Source organism: Miscanthus floridulus, chromosome 13 (genome assembly GCF_019320115.1).
Source record: "Miscanthus floridulus cultivar M001 chromosome 13, ASM1932011v1, whole genome shotgun sequence".
NCBI classification, from domain to species: Eukaryota; Viridiplantae; Streptophyta; class Magnoliopsida; order Poales; family Poaceae; genus Miscanthus; species Miscanthus floridulus.
The window spans coordinates 2,855,083-2,875,450 of NC_089592.1; the positions used below are offsets into that span (position 1 = coordinate 2,855,083).

The following is a 20,368-nucleotide window of genomic DNA, read 5'->3' on the forward strand; positions in this document are numbered from 1 at the left end:
ATGATTTTTTATTTTTTTAAAACACCAACGCTCAATAATGACGTTGTGTAGCATCACGTTAGATTAAACAAATAGTGACGCAAAAATAGGGTCACAACAAACCAATTCATGTTGTCATAAAAGCATAACCGACGATTGGCTACTGGCGGTCGACATTTTGTGACGACGCTCGGCACATTTATGTGACACATTTGAGAGAGTCGTCATAAATAATTCTAGGGCTTCTGAAATTATGACGCCACTGATTTTGTCGTCATATAATGATATGATATATGACAATATTATGCCTCATCATGAAGACTTTTGTCATAAAATATCAAATTTCTTGTAGTGACCATGAATTCATGTAGGTCACTCAGCTCTTGCCTACGAATCGTCTTCTGTGAGATCTTCGAAAAGAAGTAGCACATGCGGGTGATGGCCATCTTTAGGAACTCTGGCTTTATAGCCCTGATTGCAATTGGTAGGAACACTGTCAGCATCACATGACAATCATGAGCCTTGCAGTATGTTAATGATAGGTCCTTCATCGACACTAGCTTCTTCGGGTTCGCCAAAAACCCAGTCGGCACTCTGACCCCCCTAAGGAAATTGCATATAGCTCTCCTCTCCTCTAGGGTTAGGTTGAAGCTAGCCACGGGAAGACTGTACTTGCCATTATCCTGCTGTACCGGCCAAAGCTCCCGCATCACGTTCAGCTGCACCATGTCTTTCCGTGATCTGAGACCATCCTTTGACTTGCCCGTGTCCATCAAGGTAGCCATGAGACTCTCAAAGACATTCTTCTGCACGTGCATCGCATCAATGGCATGGGGGACCTCCAAGTCTGGCCAATAAGGCTGGTACTGAAAGAAGATCGATTGCTTCTTGAATGGTACGCCTTCGATGGGAGGTGTGCTTCTATCTCTGATCGTTCCATCCGGATTCTTCTTTCCATAGACGACGTGTATGTTTTGGACCATTCTGAACACATGTTCTCCATTACGACGTCTCTCTGGAGGGGGTTCATCCTCTGAGATGTTGCCATAGTATCTTAGTACAATTTGTCGCGGTACTTGTGACCTATCTTTAAGAAGCGCCGGTTCCTTATGTAAACTATCTTCCTGGATCCATCTAGGAACACCCATTTAGTACCATCCAAACAGACTAAGCATCCAGTCTTGCCTTTGAACTGTCCAGACAGGGCAAACAGCGCGGGGTAATCATTGGTAGTAACAAATATTATTGCTTTGCATATGAAGTCCTCCCACCGGAACACATCGTACATCGGCTCCCCATACCTCCATAGCCTCTCCATTTCTTGCATCAGAGGCTCCAAGAACACGTCTATATCAATGTCTGGTTGTTTGGGGCCGAAGATAAAAATGGTGAGGAGAAGGTACTTCCTCTTCTGACACAAATACGTTGGGAGGTTGTACATGGTCAAGATGACTGGCCATGTGCTGTGGTCGGTCATACTCTCATTGAAGGGATTCATTCCATCGGTGCTCAAGCCGAACCGTACATTCCGTGGGTCATCACTGAATTCTGCTTTGTACTTGGCATCGAATGCTTGCCACTGGCTACAATCGGCCAGGTGTGCGATCGTATCATCACCCACCTTGCGCTCATCATCCCACCATGTCATCAGTGCGGATAATTAATTAATGGCCTATTTATCCATAACTAATTAAAAACACACATTATAGAAAGGAATCAAAATAAATATTAAATGATAATTAGTAGTCATGGTAGAGAATATTTTACACATTAGCAACAATTAAAATCTTACACATTCACCTACATGCAAACCCTAGTCACATAAAGAAAAAATTGAAAAAGAAAAAAAAAACAAAATCCTAGATCTAGATCTAGATATAGGGTTTCATGACACATGCACCAAACTTCACTAATACTATACTAAAATCAACAAAGATGTACTAACAAAGGGTGCAATCTTACTTCTCTACCTAATTTACCCTAGTATAGTGAAAATTAGGGTCCAATTTCACTCATAACTAGCTCAAGCTCCATGGAAGAGAGAGAAAACCAAAAATCAAATTACTCACTAACCAACGAATTAAACTTCAAATAAAGAGTTGGAGAAGCATTTCCTTACCTTTTATAGCCTCCCCATCAAAGGATTTGAGATCAAAACCTCCCCCTTAGTAGAGCAATTTTTAGGAGGAGCCTAAGGCCTCCCAACCTTTTTTTTGTAGAAGAGTGTGTCCCAAGGTGGAAGAAGGGGGTGGCTGCTATTTATTCGTGCGCCATCAGTAGGGGCGGCTGATGATTCAGCCGCCCCTACAGTCGAACAGCAGGGGCGGCTGGTGATTGAGCCGCCCCTACAGATCAACCTCAACTTTAGGGGCGGCTCAGGTTACCAGCCGCCCCTACAGTGCCATCTGTAGGGGCGGCTGGGCTGCTAGGGCCTGAGGACGTCCACTGTAGGGGCGCCCCCAACCCCAGCCGCCCCTACAGTAAAAATGCCCATGTTCCTAGTGTGAGAATCTAGCGTAGTGACTCCAGTTATTTATTATATTATACTCCATGAGGAAAAACGTACGTCTTGCAGCTTTGAGCAAGACACATTAAAGATTAAACGCTAAGAAACAAACCATTGGGTTCTTGTTATTGTTGTTTATTGGTAAAACTGCAAGTGGGTGAAGAATGATCTCATCGTGATCCACAGATTAGGTGCAACTCATGCTTTCTTCAGTTTGTATCTTGAATCCAGAAAGAGCAGAGGAACAAAAAGAGCACCATAAAAATTATTGGCGGTTGGTGGTACCGGCTGCAAGCATGAATTGAGATGACTCGTTTCAGACGTTTCTATTATTTGTTATTTTATTATTAAGTGGTTATAGTATAAAAAACAACCATATTTTCAGTTCTTGCAGTGTTTCTAGTCAAGATGATGTATATCTTGTCTGTCCTCCCCCCCTCACACCCCCCCCCCCCCCCCCCCCCCCCACCAAAAAAAAGATGATGTATATCTTGTCAGGTTAAATTAATAGTGGGGAACATGATAGAGCTCCCGTGTACGTAGGTAGCGTTGCCTCGTTGGTATAGCGAGTTGATCTAGATCCGTTCCGCACATAACATTGATGAAAAGAAGTAAATCCCCAAAAAGATCACTCATGCTTAATTACGTAGTTAGATTAGACCGAGTTCCATATTGTCGTTATATATGTTAAGAGAGAACAACTTATATAAAAGCTGTAGTTTTTCTGTAATATCATTAATAAAAAGGTTATAATTAATATATAGAAAAATCAACTTATTATTAATATATATAAAACTAACTCAAAGTAAACATACACTACTAGAAACCGGCAATTTGCCAAGTGCCGCACTCGGCAAAGAGCAGTCGGCAAAGAACCCGTCGGCAAAGGTTTCTTTGCCGAGTGCCACATATCGGGCACTCGGTAAAGCCTTTGCCGAGTGTCACGTCGGCACTCGGCAAAAAAAAACGACGTCAACTCTGACGGCCTCTTTGCCGAGTGCCACCTCAGCGGCACTCGGCAAAGAATTTTTTTTTCTTTTTTGAAAATTCTTTGCCGAGTGCCATACTCTTGCACTAGGCAAAGAAATTTTTTCTTTTTAAAAAAAAAATCTTTGCCGAGTGCCATGGCTCTGGCACTCAGCAAAGCTGAGAAATTGGGTCTCTGCTTCCCAGCTTTGTCAAGTGCCATGGTCACGGCACTCGGCAAAGCCCTCTTTGCCGAGTGTGGCACTCGGCAAAGAGGAGAAAATTGCAATTTTTTTTGTTTTTTGCTTTCCATCAGCGCAAACAAAGAAATCACATATATATCAACACACAGCACATGATATATCACATACACATCCATATTCCATCACATACACATCCATAACCCATCACATACACATCCACCATCCATAATACATCACATACAAATCCATTGTCCATAATCCATCACATACATTCGCATCATCCATGACAATATCCATCACAATATATATATATATATATATATATATGTCTTTAGTAGTAGTCCAACATAAGGCTAAGTCTAACACAAGTCCATGCAACATGAAAAGAAACAAATAAACGGTACCTACTACCAGCCTCCCCACCCGGAGTGTGAACTGCCACCTTGAGGAGGGCCAGTTGTCCACCCGGCCTGTGGAGAAGGGCCACCTTGAGGAGTCAGGTTCGAACCCGTTGACTATTGCTGCACAAAGGAGAAGCGAATTCATGAGTATCTACAGGAGGGCCGCACAAGCTAAAAGGAATAAACAACCATATATACTCACCGGAGTCCCTACAAGAGGAGGAGGAGCCACAACTAGAGCGAGCAGCGACTGGGGCACGACCACACCTGGCAAGGCATGAAGGCTCGCCATGAAGCTGAACATGTCCTACAGCCTCTGCGTCTCAGCCGCCCTCTAGGCTTGTACAGCCTCCATCTCCAGCCGATGGGCCTCCGCCTGGGCCGCCTGCTGGGCCTCCAACCTCCGCAAGTCGGCCTGCAACATTCCACCCGCAATATTTAAACAATGCAAAGGCAAGGTAGATGTGTAAAAGCAATGAACGACGAATAAAACAGTACTAACCTGGAGTTCCGCCATCTGCTGCTGTGATCTCTGCTACCGAGAGCGTATGGGGAGGGAGGACCTCGTGGTCCTTGCTCGAATGTCGGCGAGGTTGGGAATAGAGGCGGAGTCGACTGTGCTGTCCGCCATCCAGTACCGGCTGTGCTGCTTCCCTCCTCCCAGCCTCATCAGAAGGTCTGTGTCCAGGGGCTGGGTGGCCGGATCAAAGTCCTCCCCATGGCGCTCGCGGGCCACCGAGGTGTACTCGCTAAGCTTGTTGTGGACGCTCGCGCTGGTGTATGCCTCGGGCCCATCCGCTAGGTTGTAGGTGACTTCCGGGGCCATCGCCTTGCCCTTGTGTGCCAGGGCGTACGCCATGAACTCATTGCATTCCTGGCCTTGGTGCGCCTGGGACTGCGAGGAAAACACAAAGATGATTACAAGTAATGAGAATTGAGCGTTAAAATAAATAAATAAAGATGAAAACACAAAGAAGATTACCCATGTCTGGGCGTACGCGTTGAGGCTCCGGTTGCCTTGGTGGTGTGGCGCCCCCACCCATCTGCAGGCGGCAGTCCCAACGGATGTTGTGCTTCTCCGCCCACTTCTCCGAGAGCCACCTATCCACAATGGCCTCCGAAAGAGATACGGTCGTAGATATGCAAAGATCTGCATACCTCCGACCGTATCTCTTTCGAATAGGAGACGCCTAACTGGGCTACGTGACCATATAAAACATGCATGCAAAGGAGGAGGGGGTTATACCTAGGGTGGCGGTGGAGTCAGGCTAGCGGGGCAGTGGCATGTCGGTGCAGTGGCGAGGCGATGCGGTGCAGGCAGACCAGCAGCGCCGACGAAGACGATCGGGGTCGCCGAGTCCCTCCCACGGGTCCTTCTCCTACATAAAAAGGCAATAGGTTAGAATCCATTGAAAATTTCGGCAGCACCTCCCCTGCACGGGGAGGTTTCCAAAACCTGCAAGAAACGTAGGCGCGATGACCAACAGCCACATATATACCAAACATAGGCATGAAGGCCAACAAACATATATATACCAAGACGAGCCATGTACTTTAGTTCTCTTTCCATACAGATGAAAGTATCAAAGTAGTACAACAAGTACTACTACAACTACAACTACTACTAACACTAACACTAACACTACTACTACTAACACTACTACTATCACTACTTACTACTAACAATACTACTAACACTACTAACTACTAACTACTACTACTTACTAACTACTACTAACACTACTAAGTACTACTACTAACTACTACAGGTGTAGGGCATACCTTCGCGATGAGAATGGCAACAACGAGGGTCGGCGACGACGGCGGGGACGACCGCAGCGGCGTGAGGGTCGACGGGCCTAGGCCGGCACCTTCCTTCTCCTCTCCTTCTCCTTCTCCTCCTCTCTTCTCCCCTTCTCCTCTCTTCTCCCCTACCTCCTCCTCCTCTCTTCTGCAGTGGCGCGGTGGCCAGGGCGGGGAGGCGCGGTGGCCGGGATGGGGAGGCGCGGTGGCCGGGGCGGGGAGGCGTGGTGGCTGGGGCGGTTTGTGAGCATCGTACGTGACAACGTGCTCGAAACTTTTTCAAATTTTTTTCCACGGCATACGCATACGATATAGCGACAACTCGACAAGTTTCATGATTTTCGGAATTCGTTCGCATTTTATACAATTAAAAAATCACTCCCACGCAAGTTGGCGGCGTTGCCCCATGAGCACGTTGATCGAAATTTTGAGACAGTTCCTGGATTTAGCCTAAATGTACACTAAGAAACAAGGATAACATTTTTTGAACGAATGTAATCCATTATTCGATGCACCTGCAGTTCAAACTTGCATTTTCTGGAAAAATTCAACAAAACAAAATAAACTATAGAAATATGCCAAAAGGCAATGAAAATGTCCCAAATTTAAACATGTTGTTTGTGGTAGTGTACTAAAGCTTCAAAAAAATTGGTGGCAAAAAACCAAAAAAAATTATTTTGCCGAGTGCCAAGTTTTGGCACTCGGCAAAATAAATTCTTTGCCGAGTGCCAAATGGGGGGCACCCGGCAAAGATGACGCCGCTGGATGCCGTTAAGCCCTACCAAACTTTGCCGAGTGTCTGCCTTTGCCGAGTGCCAGGCACTCAGCAAAGACAGCCTTTGTCGAGTGCAGGTATTTGCCGAGTGCCAGGCACTCGGCAAAGGCCTCTTTGCCGAGTGTCATATTTTGCCGAGTGCGGCGCTCGGCAAAGCAGGTCTTTACCGAGTGCCCGAAATTTGGCACTCGGCAAATATTTTTGTACTCGGCAAATCACGTGTTTCCCGTAGTGATATATAGTGTATTCATTTAACAAAAATATTGTGATATATCTATACTGACAACATATTGTAAACACTATTTTTGTTAATAAGGCCTACCACTACACATGTAATTCTTAGATAAGATAAATAACACAATAATAAACTAAGTTTTATCAGTTGTAGATATTAAACATGACCTTCTAGTGCTTATGTGTCTTAATATTCTAACCCGTGCAAGAACAACATAGAGAATACGTAATTTAAAATATTATAGTATATATATGTGTATGTGTTAGAAAAATAATAAAACGAGATAATCAATATAACTATTTTTTATACTTTAAGGGTATTAAACATTAACTTATAATGCTTATGTCTCCGATAACCCATAAACTTACATCTAAATTACCCAACTCTATCATTACGAAATATAATTTAATGTAAACCTCAAAATTTATATCAAATTTACTCACTACCATTCTGATAGATAATATATCTAAGTAACCCTTTAAATTTGCATATAAACATTACCACTTCCTTTATTATAAAAATAAAATTATATTTAGTAAATTACAAATATTTTATATTACAGTAATACTCTGACACAGGCGTCCGTCCTTATCCAGGCGCCGCACGCCCACACACCCGTCTTGCGGCTGTCTTTCCCCGTGACTCGCTCCTACCCATGGTCCTTATCCGGATGCCGTGCACTCACACACCCGCCTCGTGACTCGCTCCTGCCCGCTATGCGCGCGCCCGCCGGCGACGCACGGCTCCCTATTCCCGTGCTGCACTCCATCCACACACGCACTGCCGCGTCCCCCCCCCCCCATGTCGTCACTGTCCATCCAGGCGGCTTCGATGGGATATGTGCTATCGGCGGTGGCAAGGGTGCTAGAGCAGCCCACGAGCCATGACGTCGAGGGTGGCCTAGGAGATGGTTCTCCTCACGGGCCCCTCTAGGCAGCGGCCCGGCTCGGCCTCCCTGCTTGACTGGGGCTCGCTATTGCCACTCCAGCGCCCCCCAGGGTGGCCTCCATCCGCTTCCTATACTCCTCGCTGATCTACAGCAGTTCCCCACTATAGGTAGGCCATGGCCTCGCAGGCGAACGCTGTGTTTCAATTGTTTCAGGAGTTTCAAACTTTTGTTTTAAATGTTTCATTTGGATGTTGCAACAGTATATCTAGGATGCTGCATATGTTCCAATGATAAAATACGCATGTGTGCAAGCTTATGTTTTAAGTGTTTCAGTGTTTTCTGATATATGTTGCAAATGTTTTATCTGAATGTTTCAAAAGTAGACTTGGTGTTGCACATGTTGCAATGGCTACACCCGTATGTTTGAAGAGCGTATTTCAAGTGTTTCATCTATTTTAGACTTATGTTGCAAATGTTTCATATAGATGTTTTAAAAGTAGATCTAGTGTTGCACATGTTGCAATGGTGTCGGTGGCTGGCGGACAGCGGCATGCCACAGGGATTCAGCTCCTACCTCGCGCTTTTCTCACACGGCACCCCTTGGCCTTTCCTTTCCTCTACATCCCCTCCCTTCCATTCCCTTTATTTCCCTCCATCTCACCGTGGCAATTCGAGCTTGGCGCGGAAACTCTACCTAACAAGCGCATGAACATCGGGTAGATGCAGTAGCAGACGTAGGGCGGGCGGGAAGCACAGCATGCGCGGACAGCCACAGCAGCTTGCGCAGCGGGGCAGGCGTGGGCATCCCGATGTCCTAGCGCTAGCCAGGCCCGGGACAAGATAACGCACGGACGTCCAGCCCTAGGCCCATGTCCGGACGTAGCTCCCCGCGCCTGCTTCGTGCCACACGCCCCACCTGCTCAGGTTCTACGCCACTCGAACGACTCGCTCCACCCAAGCTGCCCGCTCCCATGCGGGCCCACACCACCCAAACATTATCGGCATTGAGAAGAGAAGGAAACACCAAGGCGAGACAGCAGAAGGCGAGGAGAGAGATGCAACACCTAATCTACTTTTGAAATATCTAAATAAAACATTTACAACATACATCTAAAGCACTTGTAAAAATACATAAAAATGGTTGAAAAAGCCATTGCAAAATATATGCACCATCCAGATTAAATGCATGCAACATCCAAATAAACACACTTGCAAACATACGCTTGAAAAATAGATGAAACATTTAGAACAGACGCTTACAACATACGTGTACAACCATTGCAACGTATGCAACATTCCGATCTAATTTTGCAACATCCATATGAAGCACTTGCAATATACTTATGAAACATCTAAAACACTTAAAATATACACTTACAACATACACTTGAAACATCTAAAACACTTCAAACATACACTTGCAACATTAGTTTTTCACCCTTCTTCTTTCGGATGATGCAGAGCAGAGCGGGGAATAGCCGATGGCCAAGGATGGTGGCACAGCATGGCGGCAGCCAGCTGCGCCTACGCCTGGCATGGCTTGGCCACTCTGGATCTCTGATGTCACGAAGTGAGGACGAGCGTTGCAGCGGTGCCGGCGTCGAAGCGGCCATGACCTTCTGGTGGGGAATGGTAGCGTCGGTAGCACCTTGGCACCACCTTGGCGTGGAGGGGATGAGGCATGGTGCTCAGTTGCGGGGCATAGAGCAAGGTGCATAGGGGCAGGGACAGGGCATGGCGTAGTGTGGGATGGGGCGCAGCGAGGTGGAGCGTGCATGGCGGGGGATGGAGTGCGTGAAAGGTCCTAATATGGCTTGAGGGGGGGTGAATAGCCTATTTAAAAATCTACAAACCAACTAGAGCAATTTGATTAGTATAACAAATAGCGAAATGCAAACTTGCTCTAGCTCTACAAGGGTTGCAAGCCACCTATCCAACAATTTTAGTTGCTATGATCACTAAACACATAATTTGCTATGTCACTACTCACTAAGAGCTCTCACACTTGCTACACTAAAGAGCTCCACTAGATGAACTTAAACTACAAAGCAAGCTCTCAATTCTAGCTACACTAAAGAACTTGCTACAACTAGTTTGCAAGAATATAAATGAGTGAGTAGGGTGATTATACCGCAGTGTAGAGGAGTGAACCAATCACAAGATGAATACTAAATCAATCACCGGGAGAATACCAAAGGGCAAGAGACAACCAATTTTTCTCCCGAGGTTCACGTGCCTGCCGGCACGCTAGTCCCCGTTGTGTCGACCAACACTTGGTGGTTCGGCGGCTAAGAGGTGTTGCACGAACCTCGTCCACATAATTGGACACCGCAAGAACCTACCCACAAGTGAGGTAACTCAATGACACTAGCAATCCACTAGAGTTACCTTTCGGCGCTCCGTCGGGGAAGGCACAAGACCCCTCACAATCAAACATGTTGACAATTGTGCTTCTCTAGCATTGAAATCAACTAAGTATAGATTTTCATAGCTAAATCCTTTGAATATCAAGTTAGAGCCATCTACACTTATGATCTCTACATCATCCACACCAAATATGCACTTGAAACCAAGATCACAAAATTGAGCTACCGATAATAGGTTGAAGTTCAAGCTCTCTACTACTAGCAGATTGGAAATGCTCAAGTCATTGGATATTGCAATCTTACCAAGACCTTTGACCTTGCCTTTGCCATTGTCACCAAATGTGATACTATCAATCACATTGCTCTTGTTTTCATTGACTAAATTGAACATTCTTGGATCACCGGTCATGTGTTCTGTGCACCCACTATCAAGCACCCAATGCATTCCTCTGGCTTTATAATTGACCTACAAAAGAAGATCAATTCTTTTTAGGTACCCAAACTTGCTTGGGTCCTTAAAAGTTAGTTACCAAGGTCTTTGGTACCCAAATGGCCTTCTTCTTTGGGCCCACAATTGGTGTACCAATGAACTTAGCCTTCACACCATTGGCACCCTTAACAAGCATATAACAAGACTCAAATTTAATTGAGGATACAATAGATTGCTTATTCTTGTTAGTCTTGCAATATTGCTCTATATGCCTAACTTGCTTACATCTATTGCAAAACCGACCATTGCCCTTCACAAAGCTAACTTTGGGAGTGACAAAGGCCGCCTTGCCTTTCTTGGGGGTATAGCCTAATCCCTCTTTGTTGAGAGAAAATCTTTGGCTACCCAAGCACTTTAGCAAGCGGGCATCTCCACCATAGGCATTGCCTAAGGCACGAGTGAGCTCATTCACCTCCTTCTTGAGGGTCTTATTTTCCACCATTAGTGAGGCATCACAAGTGAGACCATCACTCAAAGGTGAAGTTGAAGTTGAAGTGCTACAAGAAGGGTTAGTGGGAGCAACTACAATGGGCTTATAAAAAGATTCATTAATAATATCACATGTTAGTCCCACATCACAAGACATAATCACTTGCTCCTTCTTGGCTTCCTCCTTCTTGACTTGCTCAATGAGAGAGGAGTGAGCTTTTTCAAGCTTAGAGTGAGCTTTGCCAAGCTTCTCATGGGCTTCTATTAGCCTCTCATGAGTGGCATTGAGCTCATCAAAGGATTGCTCAAGAAATTTGACTTTCTTGCGTAATTCTTTGCACTCCTTTCTCTTCATCTCAACGCAAGTGTGCACTTGCTCACACATGTCCAAGATCTCCTCCTTGGTGTACTCCTCCTCCTCATCATCATAACTCCTACAAGCATCACTTTCACATTCATCATCATCACTCACATCATATTTTACCTTGGTAGGCTTTGCCATGAGGCATGTCGATGGAGTGTCGAAGATGGAGGGCTTGTTGTTGATGGCGATGCTTGCTAGTGCTTTCTTGATAGATTTCTTGCCATCATCACTAAAGTCATCACTATTCGAAGAGCCATCACTATCCCAAGTGACCACATATCCTCCACCCTTCTTCTTTTGGAAGGTCATCCTCTTCTCCTTCTTTTCCTTCTTGTCCTTCTTGTGCTTCTTCTTTTCATCCTCATCATTGTCACTATTGTAGGGACAATCCGCTACAATATGATCGGGGCTCTTGCAATTGTAGCATCTTCTCACATATTCTTTGATTTTGGTGTGATCTCTTCTCTTTCTTGCACCATACCCCTTCTTCTTCATGAATTTGCCCATCTTACGCACAAAGAGAGCCATGGCTTCATCATCAATATCACTAAGATCATCATCATCACTTGATTCTTTCTTGGACTTGCCCTTGTTCTTGGATGATGAGCTAGCCTTGAATGCTACACTCTTCTTCTTATCATCATCATCTTCCTTCTTATCATCCTTGTCAACCCCTTCCCTTTCCACATGGTATGTTTCTTGTGTTATGACCTCACCTAGTACTTGGTTAGGGGTAGTCTCCTTCAATCCTCCTCTTATGATAAGCAATCTCAACATCTCAAATCTTGGAGGTAAGCACATCAAGAACCGATAAGAGACATCATCATTCTTGATCCTCTCTCCCAATGCCTTCAAATCATTGACAATCACTTGCAATCGATGGAACATCTCCGGAATGCTCTCATCTTCTTTCATCTTGAAGCTTGTCAACTTGTCCTTGAGAATATACAACTTGGCACTCTTCACCTCTGGTGTGCCCTCATATGTTTCCTCCAATCTCTTCCACACCTCATTAGCACTCTCACAATCATTGATTTGCTCAAACACCTTAGAATCAATGGCATTGTATATGGTGTTGAGAGCCATTGTATTGCATTGCTTGTTGGTCTTGTCTTGGTTGGTGAGATTGTCGGGATCAATGATAGCATAGTCATTTTTGGTCACATCCCATACTTGATCATTGATTGAACCAAGATACATCCTCATCTTTCTTTTCCAATAATCATAGCTTGTGCCATCAAAGAACGGTGGTTTGCCCCCCACATGGTTGAACACAACTTGAGCCATAATTTGACACCGAGGTTGTTAAGCCTTCAATCAAACGGTGACCATGGCTCCGATACCACTTGAAAGGTCCTAATATGGCTAGAGGGGAGGGTGAATAGCCTATTTAAAAATCTACAAACCAACTAGAGCAATTTGATTAGTATAACAAATAGCGAAATGCAAACTTGCTCTAGCTCTACAAGGGTTGCAAGCCACCTATCCAACAATTTTAGTTGTTATGATCACTAAACACACAATTTGCTATGTCACTACTCACTAAGAGCTCTCACACTTGCTACACTAAAGAGCTCCACTAGATGAACTTAAACTACAAAGCAAGCTCTCAATTCTAGCTACACTAAAGAGCTTGCTACAACTAGTTTGCAAGAATATAAATGAGTGAGTAGGGTGATTATACCGTCGTGTAGAGGAGTGAACCAATCACAAGATGAATACTAAATAAATCACCGGGACAATACCAAAGGGCAAGAGACAACCAATTTTTCTCCCGAGGTTCACGTGCCTGCCGGCATGCTAGTCCCCGTTGTGTTGACCAACACTTGGTGGTTCGGCGGCTAAGAGGTGTTGCACGAACCTCATCCACACAATTGGACACCGCAAGAACCTACCCAAAAGTGAGGTAACTCAATGACACAAGCAATCCACTAGAGTTACCTTTCAGCGCTCCACCGGGGAAGGCACAAGACCCTCACAATCACCACGATCGGAGCTGGAGACAATCACCAACCTCCGCTCGACGATCCTCGCTGCTTCAAGCCATCTAGGTGGCAGCAACCACCAAGATAAACAAGTGAATCCCACAGCGAAACACGAATACCAAGTGCCTCTAGATGCAATCACTCAAGCAAAGCACTTGGATTCTCTCCTAATCTCACAAAGATGATGAATCAATGATGGAGATGAGTGGGAGGGCTTTGGCTAATCTCACAAGGTTGCTATGTCAATGCAAATGGCCAAGAGAGTGAGTTTGAGCCGGCCACGGGGCTTAAATAGAAGCCCCCACGAAATAGAGCCGTTGGCTCCTTAGTCCACTGAAAAATGGGGCGACCGGACGCGCCGGTCAGATCAACCAGATGCTGGACTCCAACGTCTGGTCGCGCGATGCGTGCCACGTGTCCCCAGCTTCAAACACTGATCGCTCAATCTTAACGGTCATTAGTACATTTAAGTTGTGACCGGACACGCTGCTTTGAAGTGACCGGACGTAGGACCCCAGCATCTGGTCATTTTCAGTAAGGTACTAGTCATGACCGGACGCATCCGGTCACCACCGACCGGACACACCCAGCGTCCGGTCACTCACTGTCCTCTATGCGCCACCACGTCAGCATTGACCGAACACAGGCCCTGAGCGTCCGGTCACTCTTCGCGCCAGCGTCAGGTCACAAGATCGAGACAGCGCGCTCACGGCTGCTACTGACCGGACGCAAGACCCCAGCGTCCGGACACTACATGACCAATGTCCGGTGCATTATGTGAAACCCTGTCTTTTCTATAAAGGGCGCTGGTGGCACCGTCGGACTATCCGCACTCTACGAGCGGACACTCCACCGATGGAGTTTCGAACCCTTGCTCCCAACTGCTAAACACAATGTGTATCACCTTTGTGCATGTGTGTTAGCATATTTTCACAAATATTTTCAAGGGTGTTAGCACTCCACTAGATCCTAAATGCATATGCAATGAGTTAGAGCATCTAGTGGCACTTTGATAACCGTATTTCGATACGAGTTTCACCCCTCTTAATAGTACGGCTATCGAACCTAAATGTGATCACACTTGCTAAGTGTCTTGATCACCGAAACGAAAAGGCTCCTACCACTTATACCTTTGCCTTGAGACTTTTGTTTTCATTTCTCCTTTTCCAAGTCCAAGCACTTGATCATCACCATGGAATCACCATCATCATGTCATGATCTTCATTTGCTTCACCACTTGGAATAGTGCTACCTATCTCATAAATCACTTTGATAAACTAGGTTAGCACTTAGGGTTTCATCAATTAACCAAAACCAAATTAGAGCTTTTAGTGCGGCATAGCGGCAGACGCGGCGCAGGATAAGGGCGCTGCGCGGAGCGTAGCAGTGAGGCTGCAAGGAGGCGTGGTGAAGCCGTGATGCGAAGCGAAGCTAGTGGGGATTGAGGATTTCTGTTTTTAGAAGGTGGGGATTTATGGGGAGCAGGCTCGTTGCCTATTGGACCCGCGCTACGCAGGTCTAGGAACGGGCCGTCCGGACGGACACCCTCACCAGAGCATTAGCGTTCCCTAAAAACAGCATTAACGTTATCAAAAATATTTACCTTCAACCAGTTATAACAAGTCGCAAATCGGTTGTAATCATCCTACATGCGAGGGTTGACCAAGCCAATTACAACTAGTCATAACTCGATTGCAACTAGATGGGATGATGCTAGTGGTGATCAACCGAGCCGGTCGCAACTAGGACCAATATTGGTATTAACTCGATTGCAACTAGATGGGATGATGCTATAATAGTGATTTGTGACCAACTACGCCGGTTACAACCAGTCGCAACTTATCGACATCCTATCGACAGTGTACTTTTAACGCAAATGTAAGCACGTGACCGCCGAGCGATACACAGATGGCATGCCTCTTCTTCCTTCCCCTGCTTCTTCTTCCTTCGCCGTTGTCCTCGGGCCTCCACCTGTCAGGGGGGGGGGGGCTTGGGCAAAGGCTCCCCTTGAGATCCCTACAGATCACCACTTATGTAATTCACAATATTAGCCTTTTCCGGTTAAGGTGGTGCATAGCCTCCGCGGCTCATGTGTCCATGTCCCAACATGCTTCTTCTTCCTCCCCTGCTTCTTCTTCCTCCAGTGCCCACGTCCCTACTCCACCACGAGTGCCCGCGCCCGCGCTCTCGCCGTAGAGGAAGAAGGCGCTAGGGTTCCTGCGAGGCAAGTCGTCTTCTTCTTCTAGCTCCATCTCCGGTGGCCTTAGAAGGAATAAAGTTTGTCGGAGGTGGGCTAGCTAGGCGGTGAGGACGGCGGCGGGTGGCGTTAGGGCCCTGGCGGTGGTGGAGGCGGCCAGGCTAGGTCAGGTCTGGGGTGTCGCTAGGGTTAGGGTGGCCGGGCTCGAGGGGCGGGGACGTGTTGCTGGTGGTGCGGCGAGGCGGGGGTAGGGACGACGACGAGGACAACGCTGGCGAGCTTCCATGAGGCCAAGGGAGGGTGGGGTCGTTGGGCGGCGGCGGACGGTGGGCGGCGTAGCCTACGGCGAGGCCAGCGGCAGCGGCGGGGGGGAGGGGGGTGAGGCGTGGTGCCCGGGGGGGAGGAAGAGCGTGACTCGAGGTAGACGAAGACGCGCAACGGGGTCGCACGCTCCCAGAGCACGCGACGGGTCGTAGCTTAACTTTGTCCTACTTTTATAATAAGCACTCTAATTTTTGTATAGAAGAACAATGCTATGTATAATCCTTTGGTAAGAAAATCCAACAACTTAAGCAACGAGGGCGGTAAACTGCAGACTAGAAGTGGCTACCTTTTGGAATAAGTAGTGATTATTAAGCATAAATATTATAATCGTTTAAAGGTTAGCACTATTGACCCCTCATAGATCTCAACTCAAGCTCTACCTCTGTTCTTGAGCATTGCAGTGCAAGCTTAAACGGCCGTTTATATTATAATAGTAAAATAGTAATTAAGAGTGTAGTTTTCAATTTAAAAATCATTATTTTATACATATTAGAAAGGAGAGTTTTTAATAAAATGTAATATGAGAGAAGTTTCAACTTAATTTGAGGAAAAATTATAGACTGACAAGATCAGTATCTGAAAGTCAGAGTCTAGATTCATGACGTTCTTAAATTAGAGCTATCACAATTCACAAGGAAAATTTGTAAAAGTTAATTTGTTTGGATCAGCTAGGCTTTAAAAGCCACAATATACAAGCTTTAACTTATCTAAACAGGGCTTGAGTCTGGTGTGTAGTTTTGTTGTTTACATGAGATCCCTATATGTTTATAGTAGTTCTAATTAGTAGGCCTCGTATATGTTTTGTCGTACTCGTGATTTATTCTGAAAAAGAAAAACTTCCTCTGGATTTCAGATGTGTTGTCCTCTGGAATCAATAATTGCAATTGTGTTCAGCGAAAACAGAAGGGCGGCGAAGAAGTATCAAACATACCATTCCTCTGTATTTCAAGAAGGTCTAGGTGATTTTGAAGAAAACATGCACTATGAGCTTAACAGGACTCTGAGCCTGGGTCATGAGGGGTATACGTGCACTAAAAGTCTAAAAGTACAGGGACAGGGACAAACTCAACACATTTTTTTTCCACATTCAATTTGTCACTAGAAATCTACAAGCAAAATTAAACCTTTCACTTTTACAAGCACGAGGCAAGGTCAGGTGATGCAGCTATATACAGTCATCAGGTGATCGGCAAAATCCTTGTGTCCTAAGAGGATTTCATCTTGTCCAAGTTGTGCTTGGCCTGCAAATCATAGACTGCATGAGCAAGAAATTCTTATCTTTAATTGCAACTTTTATTAATCTTAGCAAATAGATGTGAAGTTCGAAGCCCTGACCGAAATTGCATCGATCTCCTCTAACAGAGGCTGGACAGCATAGGCCAACGTCTTGGCATCTTCTGCAAGATCCTCAAAGTCTTGACAGTTACCCATCAGCAGCGCTATGAAAAACTCTCTTTCTGGGATGAGCTTCAGTGCTACCTGACAACTATGCTCAACAGATTAGGTCAGTGGACAAAACCAACTCATCGCACAATCAGCTCTGCAAGCATGATCATAAATGTAAACAACAAAGAAGCCTGTCTGCATTCTGCAAACAAACAATTATAAAAAATATGACTGTACTATCTCGGAATGCGAAATAAATGTTCAGGTGATACCTTGTAAGCAGCTGATGAGATCCAGCCATGCCATGGCTTCAGAGTACTTGCATAGGCTTCTTCCACAATCTCTTCAAGGCTCGACTCAGGAGTTTTCAGCAGCCTCTCCAGCAAATATTTTGAGAAATTTATCGACCTAGACAGCCAGATGATAGCTCTGGTGCAGCTTTTGGTCTTCTTTGCTGTCCCTTGCTCCATTTCCTCGGTAACTATCACCGTCAAGCTCGCATATTTGGAAGAGTCTCTTTCATGCAGATCTTGTAATCTCTACGGGAGGGAGATCGAGAGCCAATTTTAGGTTAGTGATTCGGACAGATGCAAATGAATCGATGACAAACTGCAGAGCAGCCTGGGAATAAGTCAGTACATGAGGTGGCATGCTCAGTGCAGAAGGGTTACCTGAACATTTTCCTGAATGTCCTGCCTCAGGACTAGCAAAGTCGGACCAATCTCATCTACATCGAACAGAAGGTAGAGTTTGTCAGTTTAATCTGATTTTTCAGAGAGATATATAGTGGAGAGAGTAGCACATGAAAAAAAAAAACAGCTGAATGGAATATGTTACTTTGGCATCCAAAAAAAATGTTTTTCTCTCACAACATTTTAGCATAAGCATCAGCATAAGCCAAATTTCAGCATAAGCGAACAGGCTGATTTGGGAAGGCATATGGCACTACATCATGCTGTGCCAACCTAAAAGAAATATCTGTCTGAAAAGGAAATTTAAAAATCCCCCCGGCGCACATTTTGCATGGGTAATTCCATGTCCAATTTGGTGGCATCATGACATAAAAAGGTCAAATGCCTCTGGGCCACTTATTTAGTTATCCATTCCATCCAAGAATCCAACAGGGCATAAAGGGTGTATGCAAATTCTCACATCCCATATATGACAACACAATGAGGAATGCTAAACCTGACCCACAACACATGCACACAGAACCGGCATACAGAAACAACCAATTTTCTTTTCCTTTGTTCAATGCAAAGTAAGACTCAGAACAATAACATCACATCGTTGTCCTGAACACAGGAACCTATCTGAACAAAGTAATACAGAACATACTGTATATAAACAAAATAAAAACAGTTGATGATTATTGATCAGAACATTAGACCTGCTGAAACTACCTGACAACCGATCGAAATAATCCCCCCTGAAAATGGAAATCTTTGAGTACAGAACTTGAATATGACAGAGCATAGTCAGTTACGAACCAAGGACATGGATGAGCTGCTTGGAGACAGAGAGGATGTCCATGGTGGATGACTTGGGCTGCTCCTGCACTTTCACCAGCTGCACCTGAACCTGCTCCTCCTCCCCATCTCCTGGACTGCACATACGGAGCTCCTCCATGGCCAGTCTCAGCTCAGACTTGCCCTTCTCCATCTCCTTCCGTTTCCTCTCCATCTATCCTCCTACCACTACCTTCCTTATCACCTAAACCACCGTGTGCCTCGGTTAATCCACTACTTATACACACAGATGCAAGCTCATTTGCTGACATTTCTTGGGACAAATGATGGGGTCGACTTCTAGTTTCTGTCCTTTTCTTCTTTCTTTCTTTTTTAGGAAAAAAAAACTGTGGTGTCTTGGTGTTGTTCATCGCATCCCTCTCTATGTCAAGTCAGAACAGCCAATGGGGAATCATTGTGAGTATAAAATGGGTGGTGGATCCTGTCCCTACTCGGCTGGGAGATGATTTTAATTGCTTGATGCAGTTGGCCGGGATGGACTTGTTTATTAACATTCACGCATTGCCGAGTACTTGGCATAGTAATATAATCTCTTTTTATATGCATGATTGTTGGTGAAAGCTTTTGGCAACCTACACCCAAACTCCAGCCAGTGAAAATATAGATTCTTTTTTTGAACCAAGAAAAATATAGATTCTTGAAGGTAAAGTAGTACATTTATTCTTGGACTTCTCTACACGTCAGTGTTAGTGTTGATCTCTCCAGCTCGGCCCAACGGCTGAGTTGGGCCTTCTCGCGCCCTGATCGGGGGCGCCCAACCCTATATGGTCGGTGGGCTCCCGTCGCACTGCGCTACATAAAGAGGTGGGGGCCAGCAGCTCGCGGTACGAGGTTGACCGCAGCCACAGTACCCCACCGACACAACCCTAACTGATCAAGGGTGCGCAGCAGCGGCGGGAAGCGCCGCCACCGTTCTTCACCGCCTCGCCGTCGCCAGGACGTCCACACCGTGGCCGGACGTCACTACCTCCCCTTCGCCAGCACTCTACGTCACTGACATTGCCATGGCTTCCTCCTCCGCCAAGCCCATCGATGGTCAGCTCCCTCTGCATCTCTCTCTCTCTCTCTCGTTCTCTTTCTAGTTGATCTAGGTTGTTTTATCCCGAATAGAAGAGGTTCCACCCGCTAGATCTATAACTAGTTGATCCTGCAGTTCTAACAATGGTATCGGTTGAGCCTATTCTAGACGTATATCTAGGCTTTGGGGTAGAAATAAGGAGATGAGTTCAATTTCAAGATTCGAAACCCTAACCCTAATGAAAATGGACGGAATGGGGAGGGGGACTCACTAGGGCTCCTCTGCCGCTGTCACCACCGCCGTCGCGTGGGAAGAAAACCCACCGCCGTGTGGGAAGATGAGATCGACGACGCGTCGCGCGTGTGCAGGCTAGGGCTCCGGGCACCGGCGTAGGACCCCTCGACGGCAGCACGCTCAACCGCGGTCGAACGCGCGCGCCGGTGAAAGGGCCTACGGCGGCGGCGCCATCCTCCTTCGGCCGCCAGTGGTGTTCGCCGCCGCTCGGCTCGCCGCGTGAAGAAGG

General features: G+C 46.0%; 1 protein-coding gene across 3 annotated transcripts; it reads right to left on the reverse strand.

The window, feature by feature from the left end:
- Nucleotides 1-16,905: 16,905 nt before the first annotated feature.
- On the reverse strand, nt 16,906-19,785 carry LOC136498856 (glycolipid transfer protein 2-like). Of its 3 annotated transcripts, none has more exons than XR_010769807.1 (5): nt 18,789-19,785; nt 17,970-18,025; nt 17,571-17,837; nt 17,248-17,398; nt 16,906-17,153 (listed from the first exon to the last, which is right to left on the reverse strand). XR_010769807.1 is itself a non-coding variant. In XM_066494568.1 (5 exons), exons 1-5 carry the CDS (start codon nt 18,979-18,981, stop codon nt 17,118-17,120), a joined length of 696 nt encoding a protein of 231 aa, XP_066350665.1. In that variant the 5' UTR covers nt 18,982-19,785; the 3' UTR covers nt 16,906-17,117. The 3 variants fall into 3 exon arrangements, 2 of the variants coding, with proteins under 2 accessions (XP_066350665.1, XP_066350666.1); XM_066494568.1 differs by having other exon boundaries at nt 17,248-17,391; XM_066494569.1 differs by lacking the exon at nt 16,906-17,153 and having other exon boundaries at nt 17,380-17,452.
- Nucleotides 19,786-20,368: the final 583 nt, after the last annotated feature.

What these genes read in the sequence shown, in the direction of transcription:
- LOC136498856 (XM_066494568.1), bottom strand. Translation starts at nt 18,981, where the DNA reads ATGGAGAGGAAACGGAAGGAGATGGAGAAGGGCAAGTCTGAGCTGAGA. An exon ending in GCAGCTCATCCATGTCCTTG is followed by an intron (nt 18,026 to 18,788) that starts GTTCGTAACTGA and finishes TGTTCGATGTAG; the next exon opens with ATGAGATTGGTCCGACTTTG. An exon ending in AGGAGATCGATGCAATTTCG is followed by an intron (nt 17,154 to 17,247) that starts GTCAGGGCTTCG and finishes TATGATTTGCAG; the next exon opens with GCCAAGCACAACTTGGACAA.